This window comes from Odontesthes bonariensis, chromosome 20, assembly GCF_027942865.1.
Source record: "Odontesthes bonariensis isolate fOdoBon6 chromosome 20, fOdoBon6.hap1, whole genome shotgun sequence".
Classification (NCBI taxonomy): Eukaryota; Metazoa; Chordata; class Actinopteri; order Atheriniformes; family Atherinopsidae; genus Odontesthes; species Odontesthes bonariensis.
This window is the reverse complement of record NC_134525.1, coordinates 15,230,637-15,251,817: the sequence shown is the minus strand read 5'-3', so window position 1 is coordinate 15,251,817 and position 21,181 is coordinate 15,230,637. Positions and strand designations below refer to the sequence as shown.

Sequence of the window (21,181 nt, the reverse complement as noted above, 5' to 3'; positions counted from 1 at the left end):
CTGCGTTCACCAGTTTTCATTAACTCCCTCGCATGTAGAGAATCTGCGGTTTGGGAAAGCAGAACAGCTTTTAGCCAAAATATGAGAGCAGTTCTACCCCAGACTCTGCAGTTCTTTGTTGGCTTCGGCATGGGCCTGCCAGACTGGGACTCAAACACGCCAGTCTGAAAAGTACCCAAGAGGAGGAAATTGGTGCGTTGCGATTCAGATTCAGAATTTCTTGGCGAGGGCGAGAGAGTTCTCTAACCCGTAGCCTTTAAGGCTTTTTACATTTTCTTTTCTGAAATCCGTGTGTGGAAAAACCTTGTGAAACAAAATCATGCTAACAGCAGAGTATTTTCGTGTACTTTAAAACATGCCTAGAATGATCCCAGGTTTATACGATGCACTATGCAGCTAAAGACCTACACTATTTTAGAGCTGAATTTAAAAGGTCATAAAGGATTTTCAAATCACCCACTGGGAGGAATTTAGTACCTCGTTATCGCAAAGCAACACACACACACACACACACACACACACACACACACACACACACACACACACAAAAAAAACAACTGCGACAGGACATGCATGGACACACACCATGAGGTGTTCAAATCCAACGCGGGCAGGTGCAGAATTCGATAAAAAAAATAAAAGACATGAACACAGATGGGTTACAGCAGCAAAGTCTCTCAGAGAGCCAAAGCAATTGAGAAATCTTAATTAAAAGTAAACTTTGGGCGAGATTAGAAAGCTTGCCCTTGTTGTTAATGAGAGCATGCTGTTTGTGAAATGTAAGCCTTCAAAAACACATTGGAATGCTAATGAGTGTTTTAATAAGGACTTCATTCCATGTTCCATATTTTTAGTCGCACTCTGAACACGAAGAAGCGGTGTGAGCGCACAGATATGAAGCATTTTGACAACTTAAACGTGCCGAATGAGTCGCATGGAGCCTAATTAAGTCTGATGAATATTCACTGTTATGGATGAGCTTTAAATAGAATTGATGACATTTTCTGCAGGTCACGGTCATTTTTTTTTCTGCAACTGCCCTTGCCTTTTGAGCCACTGTGATAGTAGTGATGGCCATAGTTCTGCACGGCCTCCCCACTGGCCTGTTTACTTTAGGAGCAGTGAAAACGTGTTTTACTTTTACATACTCTGTTGAAAAAATCCTTTTTTTCTTTTTTTTTTCTTTTTTTTGGATGGGTGATGTTTGGTTCAAAATCCAACAGCATTCAACATCCTTATTGGAAAAAAAAACTTTCTAGGTATTTGACTACCAAATGTATGTGAAATAGCAGGGAGAAAAGGATTTTCATGTGAATTCAGAAGGAATAAATCCAAAGAATATGTTGCAGCCTTGTATTTCAGTGTAGGGGGAAGCATTCTAATTACTGAAAAAGACAAATCAGTGTGCTTTATCTTATATTCAAACAGCTAGATATGTCTGAGAAGCTTGGCTCAGTCAGTGAGGTCTAACTCGGTGTCCCTGAACAGGCAGACATCTCGACTGTAGCATTTCTCCGTCTCTTGCTGTTTCTTTAGATGCAAACATGCACCCTAACCTTCTCCTATTCTCTTCATATTTGTTCTTTGCTTCCCTGTGTTTCTCTGCTTGTTATTTTAATGTGTGTTTTCTTTTAGTGGTTTAGTCTCAAGAAATAAATCTATTTTCCCTTTATCTGTCTGACTTGCTTTTTTTTTTCTCTCCCCCTTCATCCACACATACTCTTTGTTCTTTTCCTCTCCAACACTTTTCTACATAATGCCGCCCCCTCTCTCTGCCCCTGTACACCTTCATGCCACCTTTGCTCTCTGTCTTCCCCATCATTTTCTCCCTTTCTCCTTCACTCCCCCCTCGCTAAGGTCCTAGTCGGGGGGAAATGACAAGTGTGTGTATTTTGTGGCAGCATGGTGTGGCAGCAGGAGGGAAAACTGCTCTTTCATGGTTTTATTTATGGATCTGTAGCTTTTCTGACAGTGTGCACATCACACGCAGAGGGGCAGAGGGGGAAATTAAGAGCAGCCTGATGTGAACTGCTGCTAGTACCCCCAGTGGAGCTTTAGACTTGAAAGGAGTAGACGCACACACACACTGAATCTACTGCAAGAATTTAGACCAATATGTATAGCTACAGCCCGACTATGTAGACAAACACTCACTCATGCACACAATATGGAATCAATTCATCTACTCAACCTCTCCATCAAGCCAAATACAAAAGTTCTCTTTTTTGAGGGTTTTTTTTTTCTTATCAATTTCTATAATTTGCTCTGCTGTCTGTTTATACGCTTGTCCCCCGACTGATTGTCACTACATTCCCGGCAGAGATGAGTTTTCTTATCTGAAGGTCGACTTAAGCCCAAACAAGGTTTGTCACCTCGCACTCGTAAGACCCAGCGGCGTTAAACGGGAGCAGCTATCATTGCACAGCAGATGGTGCTAACGCACGTCTTGGCTGGCGTCGGGACCAATAAAAAACCCTCAGATGTAAGGACGGAGTCAGGTCGATGACATGAATGAAGCTGCTGCATTGAAATCATGCAGCGATATCCTGTAATATCCAGCGCCTCCGTCCTTGAATAACACAGCCATTTGTTTGTTGATATTCGTAATGCTTAAAGTTTCTTCGTGCCGTTGGCCTGTTACCACCTGTAAAAGTGGTGCATTTTATAAGTGATCCGTTTCAGGATAGGATGCAGTTCAGTTGCAGATATCTCACTCAGTGTTGGTTTATTTATACACTGTAGAGTATGCAGGATTTCTTTACATTTTGTAAATGTGAATGGTGTCACCTGATCTGGTTATTCTTAATCAAAAACAATGAGAGACACTCTTTCCCAGACATATCCAAGTTCAGTTGTAAAGCTTCCAGCATCTAAATGCTCACCTGATGTCACTTACAGGTCACAGCCCACTTACAGCCCAAACCCAACGCTAACAAAGATCTCAGCGTGTTGCCTCCATCCCTTTCTTGTTTGTTTTCCTTCCAACAAGCTGACATGCTGACCCAAGTGTTTTGCTTTATTATATGTTATTGCTTCTCAGTTCAGCTAATATTAATACATATGTCACGTGTGTGGGTTAGAATTTCTCTGCACACTATTTACATGATTACAGATGATTAAAGAACAACATACAGTATAATGACATTAAATGTTACACATAACATGTTGGACTAATACTTCATACCAAGTCCCATGCTAAGCCAAAGAGCATTTTCTGCACCACGGTGTCACATTTTCCTGTCGGTGACCAATTTCATCCTTCATTACGAGTGATTAGTGTAATTTGCACGAATAAGCAAAGTCATTAATGAGAAGATGGGGGGGGGGCTTTCACTCACTCTCACAATGACCAGCATGGTCACGGCTCAAAATAACACCAGCATCTTTTTTCTAGCTCAAAATCTCAGTTCAACAGATGCAGAAAAGCCATCTTTATTTTTACTGCCTTTTTTAAAAAATTAAAAAAATAAAACGTTACCGATAGACACCAGTCGCCCAAAGCGTTGCTCTGTTTTGCTCCTGATGTTTCAGTGTTTAAAAATGCTTTTGCCAGCACCCTTTAACATGTCCTCCAAGAGCCTCTTCACAGAACATTATGATGAGGCAAAAATAGAGCAGCAACAGTCCTCTCCATCTCTCAGAAATGGCCCCAGCCACCCATAATTCCCCTCTCTACCTGTCCGCTGCAGCGTGAGTGTCTGTGAGTCGCACATCTCCTCACCCGCCCTCTCTCCTGGGTAATTTGTTGTGTAAATACGGCCCTACTTACAGCTGACGGGCCCTTTCGGTTGTGGCGCTGGAAATGCAATTACAGGCAGCAAACATCTCCATTGTTATCACTGGAGGGCTCATTGCGGCCCCCTTTGCAGCCCGGTGTGTGGGGGGGGGTTGTTATTGATTGCTATCAGCTTTGAGGAGGGGATTACTAATGAAGCTATTTGAAAACCTGCTGTTATTAGTAAAGTTAGCACACACACATGTGTGTGTTTCCTGGTGTGTGCAGGTTTGTAAATGGATGTAGAGATAGAGATTATGTGTGAGTAAATGTCGGTACCACTCAGCCATCCTGCTAAGACTGGCTCATAGTGGCTCCTTTTGTTGGGCTCTAGTGCCTCTAGTGGTAGATCTGTTACCTACACCTGTCGCTCATCACTTTTGACTCCTCCAAAACATCCTCAGTTTGACGTGTAGATGCTTCTCTGGTTGCAATATAAGTGCAGAGAGGGGAAGCTAGATGTCACCAAGAAGTCCCTGTGTATTTCACCTGACACAATCCAGGACTTGTGACCCTCCAAAGAGAGCAATAAAGTGCACATGCTACAAGAACATACAATAACCACCGTGAGTACTCTGTATTTTCCCAGCTCTTAGGCTGACACGTGCTGGTAAAAACATGGTAGAAACACATCATCCTGCCAAGAAACGATTTCAGACCAGCAGTTCAACACAGTCCGACACATTCTCATTCACTCATGACAGTGATTCTGCCAGTGACTCTGTGCTCACTCGGTTATTAGGAAACCTCACTTCACATTAGGCTTATTTTCCTCCCCATTTTGAGTCGAGCTCTAATACCTTGCTTGTTTAGGAGTCTTTGAAGCAGAATAGGATTTTCTTTGTCCCTGATGCGCGTGCAGGCGCCTGTGGACAAATGATTCGCTTAATCCCCTCCCAACTTTGTTCTTTTGTGCTCATTTTTGCCCTTGTGTGATATTATTTCAACAACTACTTTTGCATATTCATAAAACTCTTATTTTTGGATCTACATATTTTGTGCTCTCAGGGCAGTCAGTCCTGAAACACTGCATGGTTACCAGGGGTTACCAGTGTGCAATATTCTGTCATTATGTTGCAATTAGTCCATTTCCTCTGAACTGAAAGGAAATCACCTTCATATAGAAAACTCAGATTCCATTTGTAAAACCCAGAATTCATGTGTCACGGTACATCTGTAGGAAGTGAAGTGAGGAGGGGGGGGGGGGCTGTCATTGGGCGAGAGGCAGGTTGCATCCTGGACAGGATGATGGAGGCATTTCATTATGAAATTCTGATTAATGTTGACATGATTTCATCACATCATTTCTGTAGATTTGTGCTTCTGTTCTATCACATCCCAGAGGTTTAGTGTTGTATTCAGACCTGGTGACCGGAAAAGCCATTTGCTTTGATGGTGCATAATCACGCTGGAGGCCGTCAGGAGACGACGAGTTATGGGTTCTTGTGATAAAAGGTCGCGCAGGCGAGACAGAAATATACGCAGAATGGCTCTTCAAACAAGGATTGCATGGTATTAAGGTGTCAAGAAACCATTCGCCATGCCACAACATTGCGCCTCTACCGGCTCCTGTCTGGAGTATTTACTCATCGTGGGTCCACATATGCTAATCCAAGAACAATACTAAAGATATAAACAAGCAAAGGGACTCTGAAGTCAACCTTAGAGACAAACTGTTTCTTTTTAGTGCATCTCAGAGTAGAGCCCTAACTCCTCCTAATGGGGAGGAAGTCAGGAGGATGACCAAGGACACGCCATTCTCCCCTGACCTCATTGATGATCAAATCATTCCTGGAAGTAACTGAAATTCCTTATTTTTCCCACATTGTGATGGGAACATTAACTGAACCTCCTGACCCGGATCTTTGTGGATTTAAGCACCCCACGGCTTCTTCCATAATACTAGAATGTGGTGGTAAAGCCATAATGGGTGTATTTACTGTGGTTTCTGAAACATGTTTGTGATGGTTTGTGACTTAACAGCAGAGAGACGACAATCTCTTGAAGCATCTTCACAATTAGCTCGCTTGATGGATGCACTGTAGTCACCGTTGATTGTTTTATAGGTCAAAGATTGATACAAGGCAGCAATGTTGTTGCTACACTAAAAGAGAGCTCTGAATTGGGCAGAAGTGGGCTGAACTCCTCTGAACCCCTGTGTTCCTGCTGTGGTCTGTGGTTCTGAAAGCACTTTCAAACACTGCTCATGATCCGCTGGCACGGAGCAGGTAAACCAGATAATTACATCAAGATGACTTTTTTTGTTGTTTGTTTTTTAAAGTAAATTGGCAATTAAGGGCTTTAGAGACTATAAAGGCAAAAAAGTTATTGAGTTCTGGTTTATTAAAGTGCAGCTACTATTTTAGCACCAACACTTTTGAAGCAACCTGTTCAGAATCAGAATCAGAATCAGAATTCGTTTTATTGCTATTGTTAGTGAACAATGTTCACTAACTAGGAATTTGCTGCGGCGTAAGGTGCAAACATGTAACATAGGATATAATTATAAAGAATAAAAAATATATGAATATAAAATGTACAAGGTGTGTACAACAATACACAGTATCCAATATACAGAGTTGCAGATTTGACCTGTTGCAGATTTGCTTACCTGTACGGTCATAAATTCATCTCATATTTTGTTTGCTACTGATGGTAATAACCAGATTAATTTGAAGAAATGAAACGGAGCCCTGCTGTAAATATTCTTGCCCTTTTCATATTAGACACGATTCAACAGCTCCTTTCTCAGGGAGCTTGTCGGCTCAGCTCGCTCAGAGCTAATGCCGCATAAATAAACGTAGAAAGCTGGTAATTGAAAAATGTGACTTGCCAGAGCACATATCTGCCATTTGGGCCCGGCGAAGCATTATCAAATGATTTGTTATTTGTTCCTTCGAGACCAATCGTTTTTGCGTGGCTGGGTTCAACGCATAATTATCCTGATCTATATATGGATGAGTAACAGTGCTGTAGTTGTGGCGTGTATATCCTCAGAAGCTGTGCAGTCCTCCAAACGACATGATTGAATTTAATGAATTAGACACGATGCGTTTTTGGTCCTTCGACTTGGGTCTTGCAGCTCACGTAGACTTACACTGGTGGAATCTGATGCCACTTCAACAGAAAAAAACACAAAAATCCGCTGATCATTTGAGGAAGTGTAAAAAAAGAAATTTTACAAAAAAAAAAGTAAAATTATGAAGAGTTTCAAAGGTAATCAAAATCCAACAGTGAAACTTTGATTAAGTGTTACAAAGCTAAATTAGTAGCAATCATGACTGTTAGTTCTGTATAGGAAATATCCTTCACAGCAGGCCTAATGTGTTCCTGCAGGGAACCAGCAGATGGCAGAATCAGTCTTACACTGACAACTGATAATACTCAAGTTCCCCTGTTTAGCCACTTGATGGCAGTGTTGCTCAGCTGTCCTTTCAGATTTGTACAGTTCAAATAATTCCCACTTCAACTTTCCACAATGCAGTATTCTGCATTTTAAACAAAAGACAATACTCACTAAGTGTTTATTTTAATGTTAAGTTTGGAAGCAGAACCTAATGGAATGAAAACCAGCCACCTGTATTTAACCTGTCAAGTCTAACGGCAAGAAACTGTAAGTGTTAACTCGTGACTGTTATTTGAATCTTTGTGTTGATCGTTGAAGTGAAAATGCATCTAACATGGCGTCTGGTCTGAAATCCTGACTTGAATTTGTCCTTTTCAGCTTCCTGTCCTTCACTCACTACTTGTCGTAATTAAGTATTCCCAACAAAAAAAAAAAACCCTCATGTGACACCGCAGTGGTCACCTTTCCAGCAAGTGACTTTCATTTGAGAGGATTTGTTAGCCCTTCATTAACCAGAGAGTGGAAGCACTCTCTGTGGCCTCTCCGTGATAAGCTTTGTGAATTTCAGTTGTTGTCCAGGGACACATGCTGCTCCAGACCATAACTCATCAAACAAGTCTTTAATGCAAGGCTACATCATGATTGGTCAAGTATCATTAAGTACAAAGGTCACTGCACTATAAGAACTTATCAAATGTACATTTTTCTGACTGATTGTAGGCAATAAAGCAGCTAATGTGAATAGAATCTGTTGGTAAAACTGTTAATATGCGTCTGCTCTGTTCAGATAACCAGGTCCTGCAGTTTGGGAAGCTGGTGAGCACCTCCAACACCTATGAACCCACCACCCCAGGAGACCTCAGGAAAGTTGTAACTGTGACCACAGACCAACCTCTGCTTTGGAGCATGGGCATCCAGACAAATGTGGAGTAACATAACCAATTGTTACAGAGACCGACCTGTCATCTACAACACGAGGTAGAAGATGGTGAAAGCACTATTATACACGGTGAAAAAATGTTTATTGAAAGTCTCTCAGGATGATGTGTCAGTATTAACTTTTTGTCACCTTAGATGGAACAGAAAAATTCACTGGTTAAAAAGCTAACAATTACTAATCCTGCATGGCATGTGAGAAGGGATCTGCTTTGCGTTACAGCTTCCAGTTTGTGCCTTTAATATCCATGTTCCTGTCCAACTGTTCTGTAACAACTAATATGGAAGACAAGCAGTGCCTCAGTATTGGTTCATCATGTTCCTTCTGGACTTAAAAAAAAAAAAAACTGTAGGAAATATATCAATCTTTGGGTTTCCACTTGTTTTATTTACACAACGACATATAAATGTTGAGCACAGAATGTAAAAATGGCATCCCTTCAGTCCCCATCACACCAGTCCCACAGTCTCCAGCAATATTGAAGTTTTTGCTTTAGAAGTGCTTAACCGCCACTAGAAGGAAAAAACAAAGAAAGCAGTGTTAGCAACCACAGCTATAATAAAATGCTGTAACATTCTGTTTGAATGACAAAACTAATAATAATAAAAACTAAATGCTCCATCGGAAACCAACTCTATACAGTGACTGAGTGGCACAGAAAGATCGCCGACACTTTTACACTGAATATTGTGACTTATAACAACCTACACAGGATTTCTATGTCATCTTTTACTGTTCTAGGGAAAATTTGTGCTTTTGTACTGTTTCACCATTTATTTGATAAAATGTGCACTCGTCTTCATGAAGAGAATATTGATCATTTGTGTCCATTAAAGAAAATAAATACAATTATAATCATGTGTGTTCACTATGTCTAAGGTACTTGATGAGTTTAGTATTTTCTTATTCTACATTTTAATTTGAACCAATTCTGACAACATAACTGCTGGATTTTGGTCTGCAAAGCATCAAAAGGTTTTTACAACACTAATAATTATTATTGTGCAGTGTGTTCTGGTGGATTTAAGACACTTCTAAAAGGGTCTATAAGAGTTTTGTAACCCAAGTGCTCTTCAGCCTGTGTAGAATTGCTGTTAGTCTGGTACTGTACAAAAATACTAACAAATTAACAAGTGAGGTTCATACTGAAATTTAAATATTTAACCTGCCATTGCATACCGTACATGGAGAATCATACTAACAAGTACACTTCTGCTTTACCATTTGACTTTGAAGATAACAGATTATGTTTGAAAGTTGCAGATGGACAGGACAAGATCGTTTTGGTAAGTTTAACCAATATCAGCCATTAGGACAAAATGTTAATACAGTCTCTCCGGACAGAAAAGACATGGAATCAGGATCAATCTCAATCTCTTAAACTACTTTGAGCACTTCTTAGGTGCGTTTTACTTACACAATGATGTTGTTGATGGGGATGTGAATGAGCTTGACAAAGAAACCAATGAAACCCATGATGGCAAACCCGATCGCTGTGGCCATGGCGATTTTCTGAAATTCTGAGAGAGGACCAAAAACAACCCACGTCAACAATACTGCAAAATACACCAGAAATCCTGCGGTGGATACGTGTTAAGTGGGTACATTTCAAAGGAAGACGGGGAAGATCAATACGGTTTATTCCTACCTTTTCTGTCCGGTTTTGTACACCTCTTCACGAGTCTTATGGAGTCTTTGACGAACTGCCGGCTAGGCTCAACAAACTGCATCACCTGATCCATGGTGTCTGGGCTGCAGGCAGGAAAAAAAAAAAAAAAAAAATTGAGGTCAGAATTAAAGCTCTGATTACTCAACAGTGTTGACGCCAACTCCAGCGGCATGAGCATATTATGGCACCAAGACCCGAACAGTCATCAATATACCGTGTTTTCCATTGAATGTTTACTACTAAACCAAAAAAAAAATGTCTTTAGATGTGTGAGATGTAATTTAAAGAAGTCAACCTTAGTTCCTTCGAGTAGCTAACATTATCCAAAGACAAGCTAGTCATCACGTCGAATTAGCATTGTATTTAAAATCAGACAAATATAACTAAACAAACCTTTAGAGGTTACCAGTTAATGGAATACCTTCTTCTAAAACAAACGAAAACAGATTTTTAAAGATACCTTTTAGTTGATCTTTTTCCGACGTGTCGTTCGGTCTGAAGACGGTGAAGAGTCAGGGCCACGTAGCTTTCACACAGCTTCGTTTGTAGAGAACTGCGAAGAGCTGACGTAGCCTTATAAGGCGCATGCGTCAATGTTTTTCCTTTTTGCCTGAAATATTGTCTACACTGCCACCTGCAGGCAAGGAGGTTTACATACACCGACAAGTAGTTCCAATCACTGCACATTAACACACAATTTTACTGACTTCCTTAATATTTATTCCACTTTATGGATTCCATTGAACAGAAGTAGAAATAGGCTTTTTAGATCTAAGTGATTTCAAAGCGTAAGACATTGCAGAAATGACATACATTGACATTTGAATAATTATCAGAATTTGATTCCAACTAAATATACTTGCATGTTCATGTTCACTGTCCATTTGCTTGTGTAATGTTATTTTTCTAAAAAAGCTGGAATAATTATACTCATATTATACTTTTTTTGTCTTGCAATTACAAATAAATGATCACTTTCAGTCTAATAAAAATGTGTTTCAATATATGGTGCAGGAAGTTGGAAAAGTGTGAAAATAGCCAGCCAGGTTGTTGAAAATTCGTTACATCGCATTGAAATTGTTTTCAGTATAACAGAACAAGCTAACCCTCATATACTTTGAAACAATGAGTAACCTAACCCTAACCCAAGAGAGCCCAATTGTCCAAAATTTGAGATAAAATCAAATCAATCAGTAAATTACTAAAAAAAAGAAAGAAATAGAGGGTTGTGGGATGGCCAAAAAGAAGCAATTCAATGTCAGATGACAGATTCATGCAACATACCTAAAAGTAGTATTATTCAAAAGGAGGTAAAACCTGCTCCTGAAGCCTTCATTTTTCTGTTGAACACTACAACTCAGGATTTATTTGTTGAGCAAGTGAGTAAAAAAAATATTTGCTTTGTGGCATTTTTCAAGAACATCAACTTTATCTTTAAGTACTGTTACAACAAGATCAAACGTTAGACTTCTGTAACCACACATCTTGCTTATACTACATTCCTTTGGTAATTAGCACTCCCTCATGTGGTTTAGATTAAGATTAACACTGATTTGTTCTGATATTTTAGCTAAATTGTCTATACTTATCCTATGGTGGGCCAATAGCAGGATTGCAGTGTTGCTTGTTATGCTTGGGACTTTAATTAATCAATTAATAATGGTGAGTTACCAGGCAGCCTCCTTAGTGAATGTCATGTTTGGAAACCTTGGCTGTATATGTTATAAAAATGAGAGCTCAAGTGTCATAAGCAATCTGCAATGATTAGGAAATTGCAGTAAAGTAAAACACTGTGAAATGTAGAAGACATCTCAGTTCATTTACATCCAAAGCGAGACCATGTTCACATATCCTAAAGATGGAGCTACATCGGCTCTCTAAACAGAAGACTAACTAAACAAAGAATGCCCACATCAGTTAGTAAATGCCCTTTAAATAGATAATACAGTGAAACTGTTTTTTGACATGGTTAAATTCTGCTCACAAACCGATGATATTTCGAGCGTCAGCAAATTCTAAAAAACTCATTTACACAGGAACATACACGACAACATGTGATTTGTCCTTGATAATATATATATTAAAAAAAAAAGAAGTTATTTTCGGACTCTACTGCACTTTAAGCCGTAACATACAACCATTTTACAAGAGTAACTGATCTATAAAAGTGCTTAACAGTTGACACAGAGAATACAATGTCATTCACTGCCAGGCGATGCCAAGCATGTTGCAGCTGACCTCCCACAGCTTCTGGGCTAAGTCATCATCAGCGCCACTCCTTGAGCACCTTGCAGGGGCACAGTCGCTGAACACAGAACAGGGACAGAGAGCGGTCAAATGTGTGATTGTTTAAAAAAAAAAGGATAAAAGCTGTAAACTCTACAATGAGTACAAGGTGCCCTTTTGTTAGTGAGCAGGTTAGAGTCGGTCCTCTAAAAGTTCTCATTTTGTTTAAACAGCTATTGGCTGAAAGTTACCTGAAGTACCCCCCACTCAGGCTCTCCAGGCCTGGTTCCACGGCACAGTAGATGGTGGTCTGTGCTCCTTCCACTGTCGTCTTAGTGAAAATCCTGAAGACCTTCACTGCCACCTGGATACACTGGTGCTGATGCCTCCACAGGTCGGACTGTACGACTCCCGGATGAAGAGAGAACACACTCACCCCTGTACCTGCAACACATGCACAGACACCTACAAGGTCACCTGCAAAAATGCAGCACATTTATGCAAATACATGCAGAGCTGTATCACTTGTCAGACTTCTTCTTTTTTTAAATCACTCTGCTGCTATGCGAAAATTAATATATTGCTAGTACTCTGCCTCATCCCATGTTCTTCTCATTGATAATTCATTTATTTCTTAAAAACTTTCCTGTACCTTGTAACCTCTTGGCAAGAGAGCGTGCGAAGAGGACGTTGGCCAGCTTGCTCTGTCCGTAGGCCTTCATGGTATCGTAACTCATTTCACTGTTAATGTCGTCCAGTCGAAGCCCAGTCCAGGTGTGGGCCACCGATGCCACCGCAACAATACGGGCAGGAGCTGAACGCTTGATGAGGTCAAGTAGCAGGTAGGTCAACAGGACATGGCCTGTGAAAATCGTCAATCCTAGAACTTAAAACTAATGTCTCAATAGCTGCACAGCTTTGGATTTTCAGGTGGTTATGGACCTTTTTCATACACACACATGAACTGAGACAATCTTAAATTTCTCTCCATGCATGGAAACTGACTTACTCTCACATAGAGATCTTACAACATCATTAAGCTTATTCAGCCTCATTGCTGCAGAGAATAAAACTAACGTGTCATAAGACAGAAAGTTTAGACAATAGAATTTATGCCTGCTCATGATGTAAATACAGGGTAACGAATATACTATAAAAATTGGACTTCCTTATCCAGTGGGAAAACAAAAAGGAAAAACCTGTGAGAAAATTATTTCTGCTTGGGGGACACACTCACAATGGCATCTCCGTCGAAGTTCACGTGTGTGTGGACTTCAATTGTTCTCCATTTCCTGTTTTCCTCTCGACCTAAACATTATCACTACTTAAAGTTCAAATGCACACATACAAAGGATGTTTGGAAATGTAAGAAGCTTTGTGCACATGTCTTTATGTGTGCATCTGGTTGTTCGTATGTGGGTGGGTGACAGTGTTCCAGCACAGAGAGTTCACACTGACAGCCTGTGACAAAAATATCGTGGAGGAGAACATCTTCTGAAAGGAAGTCACAGACTCAGGCAGTTGAAACCAGCCTAATGAAAGCAGTAACTTCAGGTTATTTCTGGGCTGAAGGGTTTGTCAGGACAGCTGTACAGGTTTTAAGACCAAATCTATATTTTCTCTGTGTAATCTCACATTTAAATCATTTGAGGATGCAGAATTATAAATATTCATGTTAAATTAGTTATCAAGACTGAAGTCTTTTTTTTTTTTTTAACCAGTCAGCCAAACCATTTTCCTGCTTTTGAGAAAATACAAGAAATTAAATACATATCCAGGTAGGTCACGTAAAAAAAAAAAAAGCAGAACAACTTACCCAAATGATTGACTCCCAGCTGCATTTCAAACCCATCAGCTGTCTTAGAATAGGGACACATCATAATGCCTGCATTGTTTATCAGGATATTCACCTCTTTCTCCTCTGAAAACAACATACCGCGTAAAGTGAGTATTAGATCTTGAAGAAATAGCACACGCACAGTTGCTTGAGCCATAACCAACCCATTTGCAATTGGAATCTCTTTCTGAGGCTTGTATCAATCATGTTGTTGATTATCAGCAGCCCACCTCTGTTGATGACTTCAGCAAAGGCCTTGATGGACTTGGTGTCAGACAGATCCAGTTTCCTGATGACCACGTTTTCATTTCCTGTGTCCTCCAAGATTTCGGTCCGTGCTTCCTCTGCTCTCTCTAGGTCTCTGCACGCCATAATAATGCGGGCACCTAAAGAGCGAGGGCCAGCAACAAGTTGGTGACATCACGACGTCACATTCTCCCCATCCGTCACAACTTTATAACCCAGCTCTCCAGGCCAAGTACACTTCCAACTCATCGTTTCTGTGTACTCGACCCCTCTCTGTTTTTGCATACTCTCAGCTACTAGGGTTAGGGTTACAATACACTGTATTACTATAATAATTTTTTTTTTAAACTTAAAAAGTGCTATAATGATAGAAATCATTCATTCAAAACGTTCAACATCAAACTCAAAGCAACCGCAGCTTTGCTCATTTGGAGGCACACAAAGCTACCATAGCCAAATAAGTAATGAAGTCCCTAAATCTCTTTGTACTTTTGATCATCCGCTAAGCTTTCGCTCAGATCTCATTTAGTCTACTGCTTCCCTCGCGTGAACACAAGACCCTCTCAACTGTGTCATTTTCATTCGGTGCTGACACAAATTGCCACACATTCTCCTTAATGAGCACAGAAAGGGGTTTTGAGGACGCGTGCACACACCCTTTCTCTCAGCCAAACACAAACATTCATGCACGCCCATAAAAACTAACAAACAGAGACAACACCCCCTACACCACCGAGCACCACCAACACTCACACAAACAAAATAACTGCTGTGCTCAGCAATTAAGAAAGAGGCGAGTCATTAATCATTTGGAGCACAGCGTCTGTGTCCCATCACTGTGTCTTTGTCTCTGTCCCGTAGCTCCCATGTGGGAAAACCCAATTTTTCCCACATTTCCAAAGTAGCAAAATGAATTGTATTCAATGAAACAATATACAGAAAGTTGAAATTCTGGAGTATAGTGTATCATAAACCAGCCAGTGATTAAAAAAAAATATATCATAGTATTTCAGACTCCTTTTATAAGTAGCCTAATAATGGCAAACATTTCACTTTGTCAAAGTATCAAATTGGCCAAAACACGAGTGTCTTTTTAACCTACGAAATAATGATGTAAACTGCTGGGATTCAGTGTGATTCTCCATGGTGGGGTGCAGCTGCCCCCAGGTACCACTGACTTATGAATCTGTGCAAAATCTAATCATGTTGTCATCATGTCATTGCATAATTCCATTTACTGAAAGATGATACCATTATTTGACAGCGAATCCTCCAGAAGCAAGAAGCACAATTCCATTCATTTACTCCTGAGGCGATTCCTCTTTTGGTGCCGTCTCTTTTTTTTTCTTCCATCTCTCACGTTGTTCTGTGGTCATTTGATTTATAGCAGCAAAGATCCTCTTTTGGTACACATCATCCAATTTGAAAAACAAAAATGATTCCCACTTGCACTTTCATTTACCAAACAAAAGCTATTATTCTAAACACTGTCAAATGCATGGTAGTTGATTACAAAAAGTGGCAAAGCTATTCCTCATGCTGGGCCGAAGATGAATAAACAAATCAAATTATTTATGCGGTAGTTTTTATATGTCTTACTGGGTTTATGTGTGCGCATGCATGGCTGCACCCTCCAAACTCTCTTTGTTGTCTGTCGGGCTCGGGAGGGAAGCAGACCCTCACAATGCTCCCTCTGTCCCCTTGACGCCTCATTTGCTTTGCATCACTGCCATCTGTCTATCACTCAGATTGGTAAAATGTTCAGCAAGGTGGCGACCATAGTTAACAAATTCAAACTCTTTCCCAATTCCGTTTAGTCTTGGACAAGAGTTTAAGGTATGCCAAGGTTATGTACTATCTTGATGCAGCTGATACTCCCATCGTATAGAATGAAGTTGAAGTAAAACAGATGAAGCCTGATTAAAAGTTAAATTCAATCTGAGTAAAAGCGCAGAATGCAGTAGTTTAAAAGTTACTGACGGTGGAAGAGACAGGTGACGAGGACATGGACAGACACACAGCTGGGCCGTACCTCTCTTTGCCAAGTCCTTGGCAGTTTCTTTGCCAATACCAGTGTTGGCTCCGGTGATGATGACTGTTTTCCCATCTAACCTCTCCTCAGATGACCAACGGTTACAGCAAACACTCCTGAACAGCACACACAATTAAACGCCATAGGCCTACACCTTCATCACGAGTATTTATTTATTTTTTCAATCCAAGTTTTGCAGTTTTTGATATCCAACACATATCTGTCTAAGTAATTATTGTGCTAGGTATCAGGGGCTCAATGATAACAGTCTTAAATCTTGTGAAAATGTCAAATTAATTTCAAAATCACTCTTTTTTTTTTTACTTTTAAGAGGATTTGCACAAATAGTTGCGTATAACTAGTCTAATAACACCACCAAATGGCCTATGGTAGGAGTCTGTAGTTTAATCTGCTTAACATTTTTGACATTCCTCTTATCAATGGAGTCAGCTGCCAACCCGTTCAGCTTGTAGAAATGCTTTCTCCTACCTGCGGTACATTGTTCCTCGACAGAAACTGATTTCCACTTTAGGATCGGTGAAATGAGTCGCGCACCTCCTCCAGTCCTCATCCAACAGTTCATCAGCGGGTTTCGTGCTTGTCATCTCTCCCCACCCCGCTGCGTTTGTTTCACATCTCACGGCTGGGCCAATCAGAGGCGAGCTGACGCATAATTGATTCACAAGTTCCAGGCTGTGGAACAGGCGGCTCTCCTGTTGCCTTCCTGTTGCTGTCTGAGAGCTCTGTCACGAAGAGAGCGCCCCCCCCCCCCCAAAAAAAAAAAAAAAAAAACTGATACCAAATCTCACCCAGTCTGCTTTTAGCTGAAGTGGTGCAGATGGTGACATCTCTGGAAACTGCAAGTGAGACAAATGAATTTATTCGGTTGTATCTCTGAGATTTTATTTATTTGAGTTTATTTGTTTTTTTCTGCACGATAATATTGCAGCATTGTTTTCCAGCCACCAGAGGTCCCTCGAATTGCTCAAGGGGCCCATGATAATTGGCATGGGTCCAAAGAATTCGCTGTCAATCACAGAAAGTGATTACAGCTAGATTTCTAGCAACTACTATAAAAAAAAAGAGACAAAACAACCACAAACAAGAAAAGAAACTAACAGACAAAAAGACTTGAAAGACTCAGAAAAAAAAAACTATTTTAGATTAATTAAGGACCTGGTTACTGGTCATAAGGGTTGTCAGGAATCAGGAGTGCCATGCATGGATGCAACTGATTTAAGATGAAAATGTAAGATGGCAAAAAGGGATTGCCTGTTGTCTTTAGCTATTGCCTTTTTTTGAAAACGATAAGGAGATATTGTCAGCTCTACAAAGTAAAGGAATCAAGATTAGATATCGAACATGCATTTTCTCAATATTTAGCAAAGGATCCTGCCCAGTCACTGAAGTCTTGAAAGGTAATTTTTGAGTTCTCCATAAGATTGCTGGCATCTTTGTCTCGCCTCGAGACATGTAAAGGGCAGATTTTAGGGATATGATTAAATAATTTAACCTGCTCTCAAAAGAGGCTTGAGACAATGAAATGATCAATTCTAGGGATGACAGCTTTAAAATCCATAGTTGCAGGCACTGCCCTTCTAGGCCTTTATACAGAACAATCGTGGATACGCAGAACGTCAGATGCAAAACAACTAAAACATCCAAACAAAGTTGTAGAAAAAACTAAATGTCAAAAATGCTAAATTACAAAAAAAAACAATGAAATGTCCATAAAAGGGAGAAGGAGATAGAAAGGAACACATAATGACAACTTAAAACTCGTTGGGGATATCCTTTATTTACTGTCTTCTTGTCTTCCACCTGCTTATTACGACCTCAGCCCTCGTAGCTCTTCTATCAGACAAAACATTTCAATATCATCCCAGACTTGCACTGACGTGCTTTTTGTCTACTCACACAAATCATATCCATCACATGCACAAGATCCCGTTGAAATAGGACGTTTTTAGCACGCTAAATGAAAACGGTATTACTAAAGGTACATAGAAGTGCTGCTGGACAGCGTGTAGGCGAGCTGTTCATCTCCAGCGGATGCCTAGCAGGTGGCAGCTCACAGCCCACAGCTTCAAGGCGGTGCCATCATCCTGAACCGCCCTGCAGCTGTCTGCACACGCACAGTCCCTGTGAGGAAAACCAAGAAGAGGAAACAACAATGAGTATCACCTCCTTTTATGTATTATGTATTTTATGTATATGTATTATGTATTTCCGTTGCTATTACATGCCTCTGTAAGCATGACATTAAACCTTATACGTTTGAATGGATTTGCTTTCCCAGTGGATCTCAAGTTTAGGAGAATACTTTGCAATACTTTGGTGAACTGCACCATTCCAAGAAATGACATTTAGCCTGACATTTGATTTTATTTTACGAGAGGCATGGTTTGACTAATTTCAGTAAGCAGCAGTTGTGGTATTGTTGGTGCAATTGCATTTTAAACTGACTTGTAGAATCCACCAGTGACCATCTGGTTGTCAGGAGTAACAGTGCAGTAGATGGTAGTGTAGGCTCCCTCTGCTGGGGTCCTGATCAGGAAACTGAAAACCTTGACTATATCCACAAGAGGGCGCCTTATGTATCTTGTTATTTCAGTGTTCACCACGCCAGGGTCCACCGCCAGTGCCATCACACCTAGAGCTGGAGGGCAAGTCATGAGTCAGCAAGAGAGGTCCACATTCTCACTCATGCGTTTGTTTACATTTCAACTTTGAAAAAAAACTTGATTATAATTTAGAATGAATCTTAATTACATCATCCCATGACTGTCGGACTTTATGGGGATCCCATGAAAATATTTGTTTCTTGCCCAGAGCTATTGTGGTTGAAGCATGAGACTCTCACACTGGTAAGAGATGCAGATCCTTTTTTCTTTATCATGCACGAGGAAAGAGACTGAGGAACAGAAAGACTCTTGTAATCAAACACACATCATCAGTATCTGTTCCCCAGCTACACAGCCTACCCTCAGTCCTTTTGGCCAGCTCTTTGGTGAACAGCACATTAGCCAGCTTGCTCTGGGCATAGGCTCTGACAGGGTGGTACCATTTTTCTCCATCCAGGTCATCGAACTGGATCTTGCCCATGGCATGAGCGGCCGATGACAAGTTGATAACCCGGGACGGCGCAGAGTGCTTCAGCAGGTCCAGCAGGAGGTAGGTCAAAAAGAAGTGACCTGAGGAGGCAGAGATGGAGTGGAAGCAGACCGAAAGATGAGGATTTCTGAGCAACAGAAAAAAGCACACAGGCACAGAAAAGCACAAGCAAAAGACTCACTGAGTCTTTGTTCAATTGCTGCGTACTTACTGGCATAAACTAAGCATAAAACAAGTTCTCCAAATGTTCTGTATTTCTTCAATGTTTTCATCTCCTACCCAGGTGATTCACTCCAAACTGCATCTCAAAACCGTCCACCGTCTTGGCATAAGGACAAATAGCCACGCCTGCATTGTTAATCAGGTAGTGAAGAGCCTTCTCCGCTGAAAGAAACACAACATGCGCATTACAGCGTTTAGCTGTGTTCTTGCGACCCTCTCCGACTACGCATGTGTGCAGGCGAGTGTGTCACCCACTGTTGTAGATGTTCTCAGCAAACAGACATATCGATTTGGTGTCAGCCAGATCCAGCTGCCTGACGACTACCTTGGCTCCATTCACATCACTCATGATGTCAGAAGCAGCTTGTTCTCCTTTGGTCATGTCTCTGCACGCCAAAATCACCCGAGCACCTACAGAGGAGAGAAATATTCCTCCTAATGGTGAATGGGTTTGCATGTACATGCACGCCGGAGTGTGAGCAAGATTATAGTTATCTTTGGTTATCTTTAAACAAGCCAATGTCGGTCCTTCTGATTGTAATCCATCTATTTGTCACCTGATTTAGGTGAACTTATGAAGCTTTAAAAACGTTTTGCTTGCCTCTTGCAGCCAGATCTTTGACGGTTTCTTTGCCTATTCCAGTGTTGCCCCCTGTTACTATAGCAGTTTTCCCTTCCAGATTCACATCTGAGGTCCATTTGAGGAAGAACAGAGACCTGACAAAGAAGGCATGAGATTTAAATAAGTAACGTACAAATGATCTTGAAAAATCTAACAATTTACTCTGAAGAGAAAAAAATTCAAGGGGAACAAGTCTGAGCGCAGTGCTTTTTTGTTTAAAGCCAGAAGGTGTGCGATGTGTATCACCCCAGGCCAAACAGTCAGTGCCAGAAACAAGTCAACTGTCCACTATTTGTAGCCTTCTTTCTGGTCGTAACGTTCTACTTGAAAAATATCTTACCTGATAGCTTGCATCTCTGGAGGAAGTGACAAAAAAAGGGTCTAAATTCCACCAAGAATTTGAGAATTCTTTTTGTTTCACTGATGTTTCCAGAGTCAGTCCAGCGGTGTGGCGGAGAGGAAGGCGCAGAATCGAGAAAGTGAAAAAGCGACTGCTTTATTTTCCCTTTAAATGGCTTACAGTGCATTGGGAAGCCGTCATTTGGTCTGAATGCTCCTCTGTTTAAAGTCTAAATGCTCTTCTGTTCAAAGTCCTACGATCAGTGATTGTAACAAATCAATTACGGCCGAATTTCAAATTGGGACTGATGAGCAGTCACATGGCGAGTGATGTTATAAAGTGTTTCAATGAGACTACCGAACAGAGAACGATTTTTGGATTTAGTTCCAGTTTGACAATACATCCCATTCTGAATAGGTTCTGATGTTGTGCAACTCTTTACTTTTCAGTTTTTTCCCACCGTCTGCCTTAGAATTACGACTGCGTGTATCCACGGTGTCTGTCAGGGAGGCAGAGGGTGATCACAAATTTCTCAAACTGAACGCAGCAATATCATAGTTACAAACAAATTGAGCATCTCTATGTAAATAGATGACAATCCAGGTGTTACTAAGTCGCAATAATTAAGCCGCTTCTTTGACATTTCACTTCAAGCAATTAGTCATACTTCTAAGATCGGATGACTTGAGAGCAAAATTATTATCCCTGAAAGCAACGAGAAACTCCATCAGCTCACTATCCTTGTCTGTCAAGATCCTCTGCAAGATTGCAGGAGAAATTCAAAACCTGTTTCCACAGGTGAGACGAGTGTAATT

At 40.7% G+C, this 21,181-nt stretch overlaps 4 protein-coding genes across 6 annotated transcripts in view; 1 reads left to right on the top strand and 3 right to left on the bottom strand.

Annotated features, from left to right (window-relative positions):
• The window catches only part of tpk1 (thiamin pyrophosphokinase 1), a 74,478-nt gene extending 65,562 nt beyond the window's left edge, over window positions 1-8,916 (top strand). For all 3 annotated transcript variants that reach the window (XM_075452789.1, XM_075452787.1, XM_075452788.1), the window contains exon 9: window positions 7,909-8,916. In XM_075452789.1, coding sequence (XP_075308904.1) covers window positions 7,909-8,054 — 146 coding nt within the window. In that variant the 3' untranslated portion in view covers window positions 8,055-8,916. The remainder of the gene's footprint in view (window positions 1-7,908) is intronic.
• Window positions 8,425-10,296, bottom strand: sec61g (SEC61 translocon subunit gamma). Its single transcript, XM_075452790.1, has 4 exons — window positions 10,188-10,296; window positions 9,707-9,810; window positions 9,476-9,578; window positions 8,425-8,570 (listed from the first exon to the last, which is right to left on the bottom strand). The coding sequence occupies exons 2-4, from the start codon at window positions 9,798-9,800 to the stop codon at window positions 8,561-8,563; spliced, it is 207 nt and encodes a 68-aa protein (XP_075308905.1). The 5' UTR covers window positions 9,801-9,810; window positions 10,188-10,296; the 3' UTR covers window positions 8,425-8,560.
• An 88-nt stretch (window positions 10,297-10,384) lies between these two features.
• Window positions 10,385-16,701, bottom strand: LOC142370289 (retinol dehydrogenase 12-like). Its single transcript, XM_075452785.1, has 7 exons — window positions 16,558-16,701; window positions 16,069-16,184; window positions 14,021-14,176; window positions 13,770-13,874; window positions 12,606-12,815; window positions 12,205-12,397; window positions 10,385-12,032 (listed from the first exon to the last, which is right to left on the bottom strand). The coding sequence occupies exons 1-7, from the start codon at window positions 16,671-16,673 to the stop codon at window positions 11,930-11,932; spliced, it is 999 nt and encodes a 332-aa protein (XP_075308900.1). The 5' UTR covers window positions 16,674-16,701; the 3' UTR covers window positions 10,385-11,929.
• A 1,162-nt stretch (window positions 16,702-17,863) lies between these two features.
• On the bottom strand, window positions 17,864-20,436 carry LOC142370290 (retinol dehydrogenase 12-like). Its single transcript, XM_075452786.1, has 7 exons — window positions 20,367-20,436; window positions 20,006-20,121; window positions 19,660-19,815; window positions 19,462-19,566; window positions 19,053-19,262; window positions 18,535-18,727; window positions 17,864-18,210 (listed from the first exon to the last, which is right to left on the bottom strand). Exons 1-7 carry the CDS (start codon window positions 20,378-20,380, stop codon window positions 18,108-18,110), a joined length of 897 nt encoding a protein of 298 aa, XP_075308901.1. The 5' UTR covers window positions 20,381-20,436; the 3' UTR covers window positions 17,864-18,107.
• Between the last annotated feature and the right edge of the window lie 745 nt (window positions 20,437-21,181).

Coding starts and splice junctions, on each gene's coding strand:
- LOC142370289 (XM_075452785.1), bottom strand. CDS start 16,673: ATGACAAGCACGAAACCCGCTGATGAACTGTTGGATGAGGACTGGAGG. Junction 13,875..14,020: donor TGCTGAAGTCATCAACAGAG/GTGGGCTGCTGA, acceptor TGTTGTTTTCAG/AGGAGAAAGAGGTGAATATC. Junction 12,398..12,605: donor TCTTGCCAAGAGGTTACAAG/GTACAGGAAAGT, acceptor CATGTGTTGCAG/GTACAGGGGTGAGTGTGTTC.
- sec61g (XM_075452790.1), bottom strand. CDS start 9,800: ATGGATCAGGTGATGCAGTTTGTTGAGCCTAGCCGGCAGTTCGTCAAA. Junction 9,579..9,706: donor TACAAAACCGGACAGAAAAG/GTAGGAATAAAC, acceptor GTCCTCTCTCAG/AATTTCAGAAAATCGCCATG.
- LOC142370290 (XM_075452786.1), bottom strand. Junction 19,816..20,005: donor CAAAGATCTGGCTGCAAGAG/GCAAGCAAAACG, acceptor TCTCCTCTGTAG/GTGCTCGGGTGATTTTGGCG. Junction 19,263..19,461: donor GTTTGGAGTGAATCACCTGG/GTAGGAGATGAA, acceptor CTGCCTCCTCAG/GTCACTTCTTTTTGACCTAC.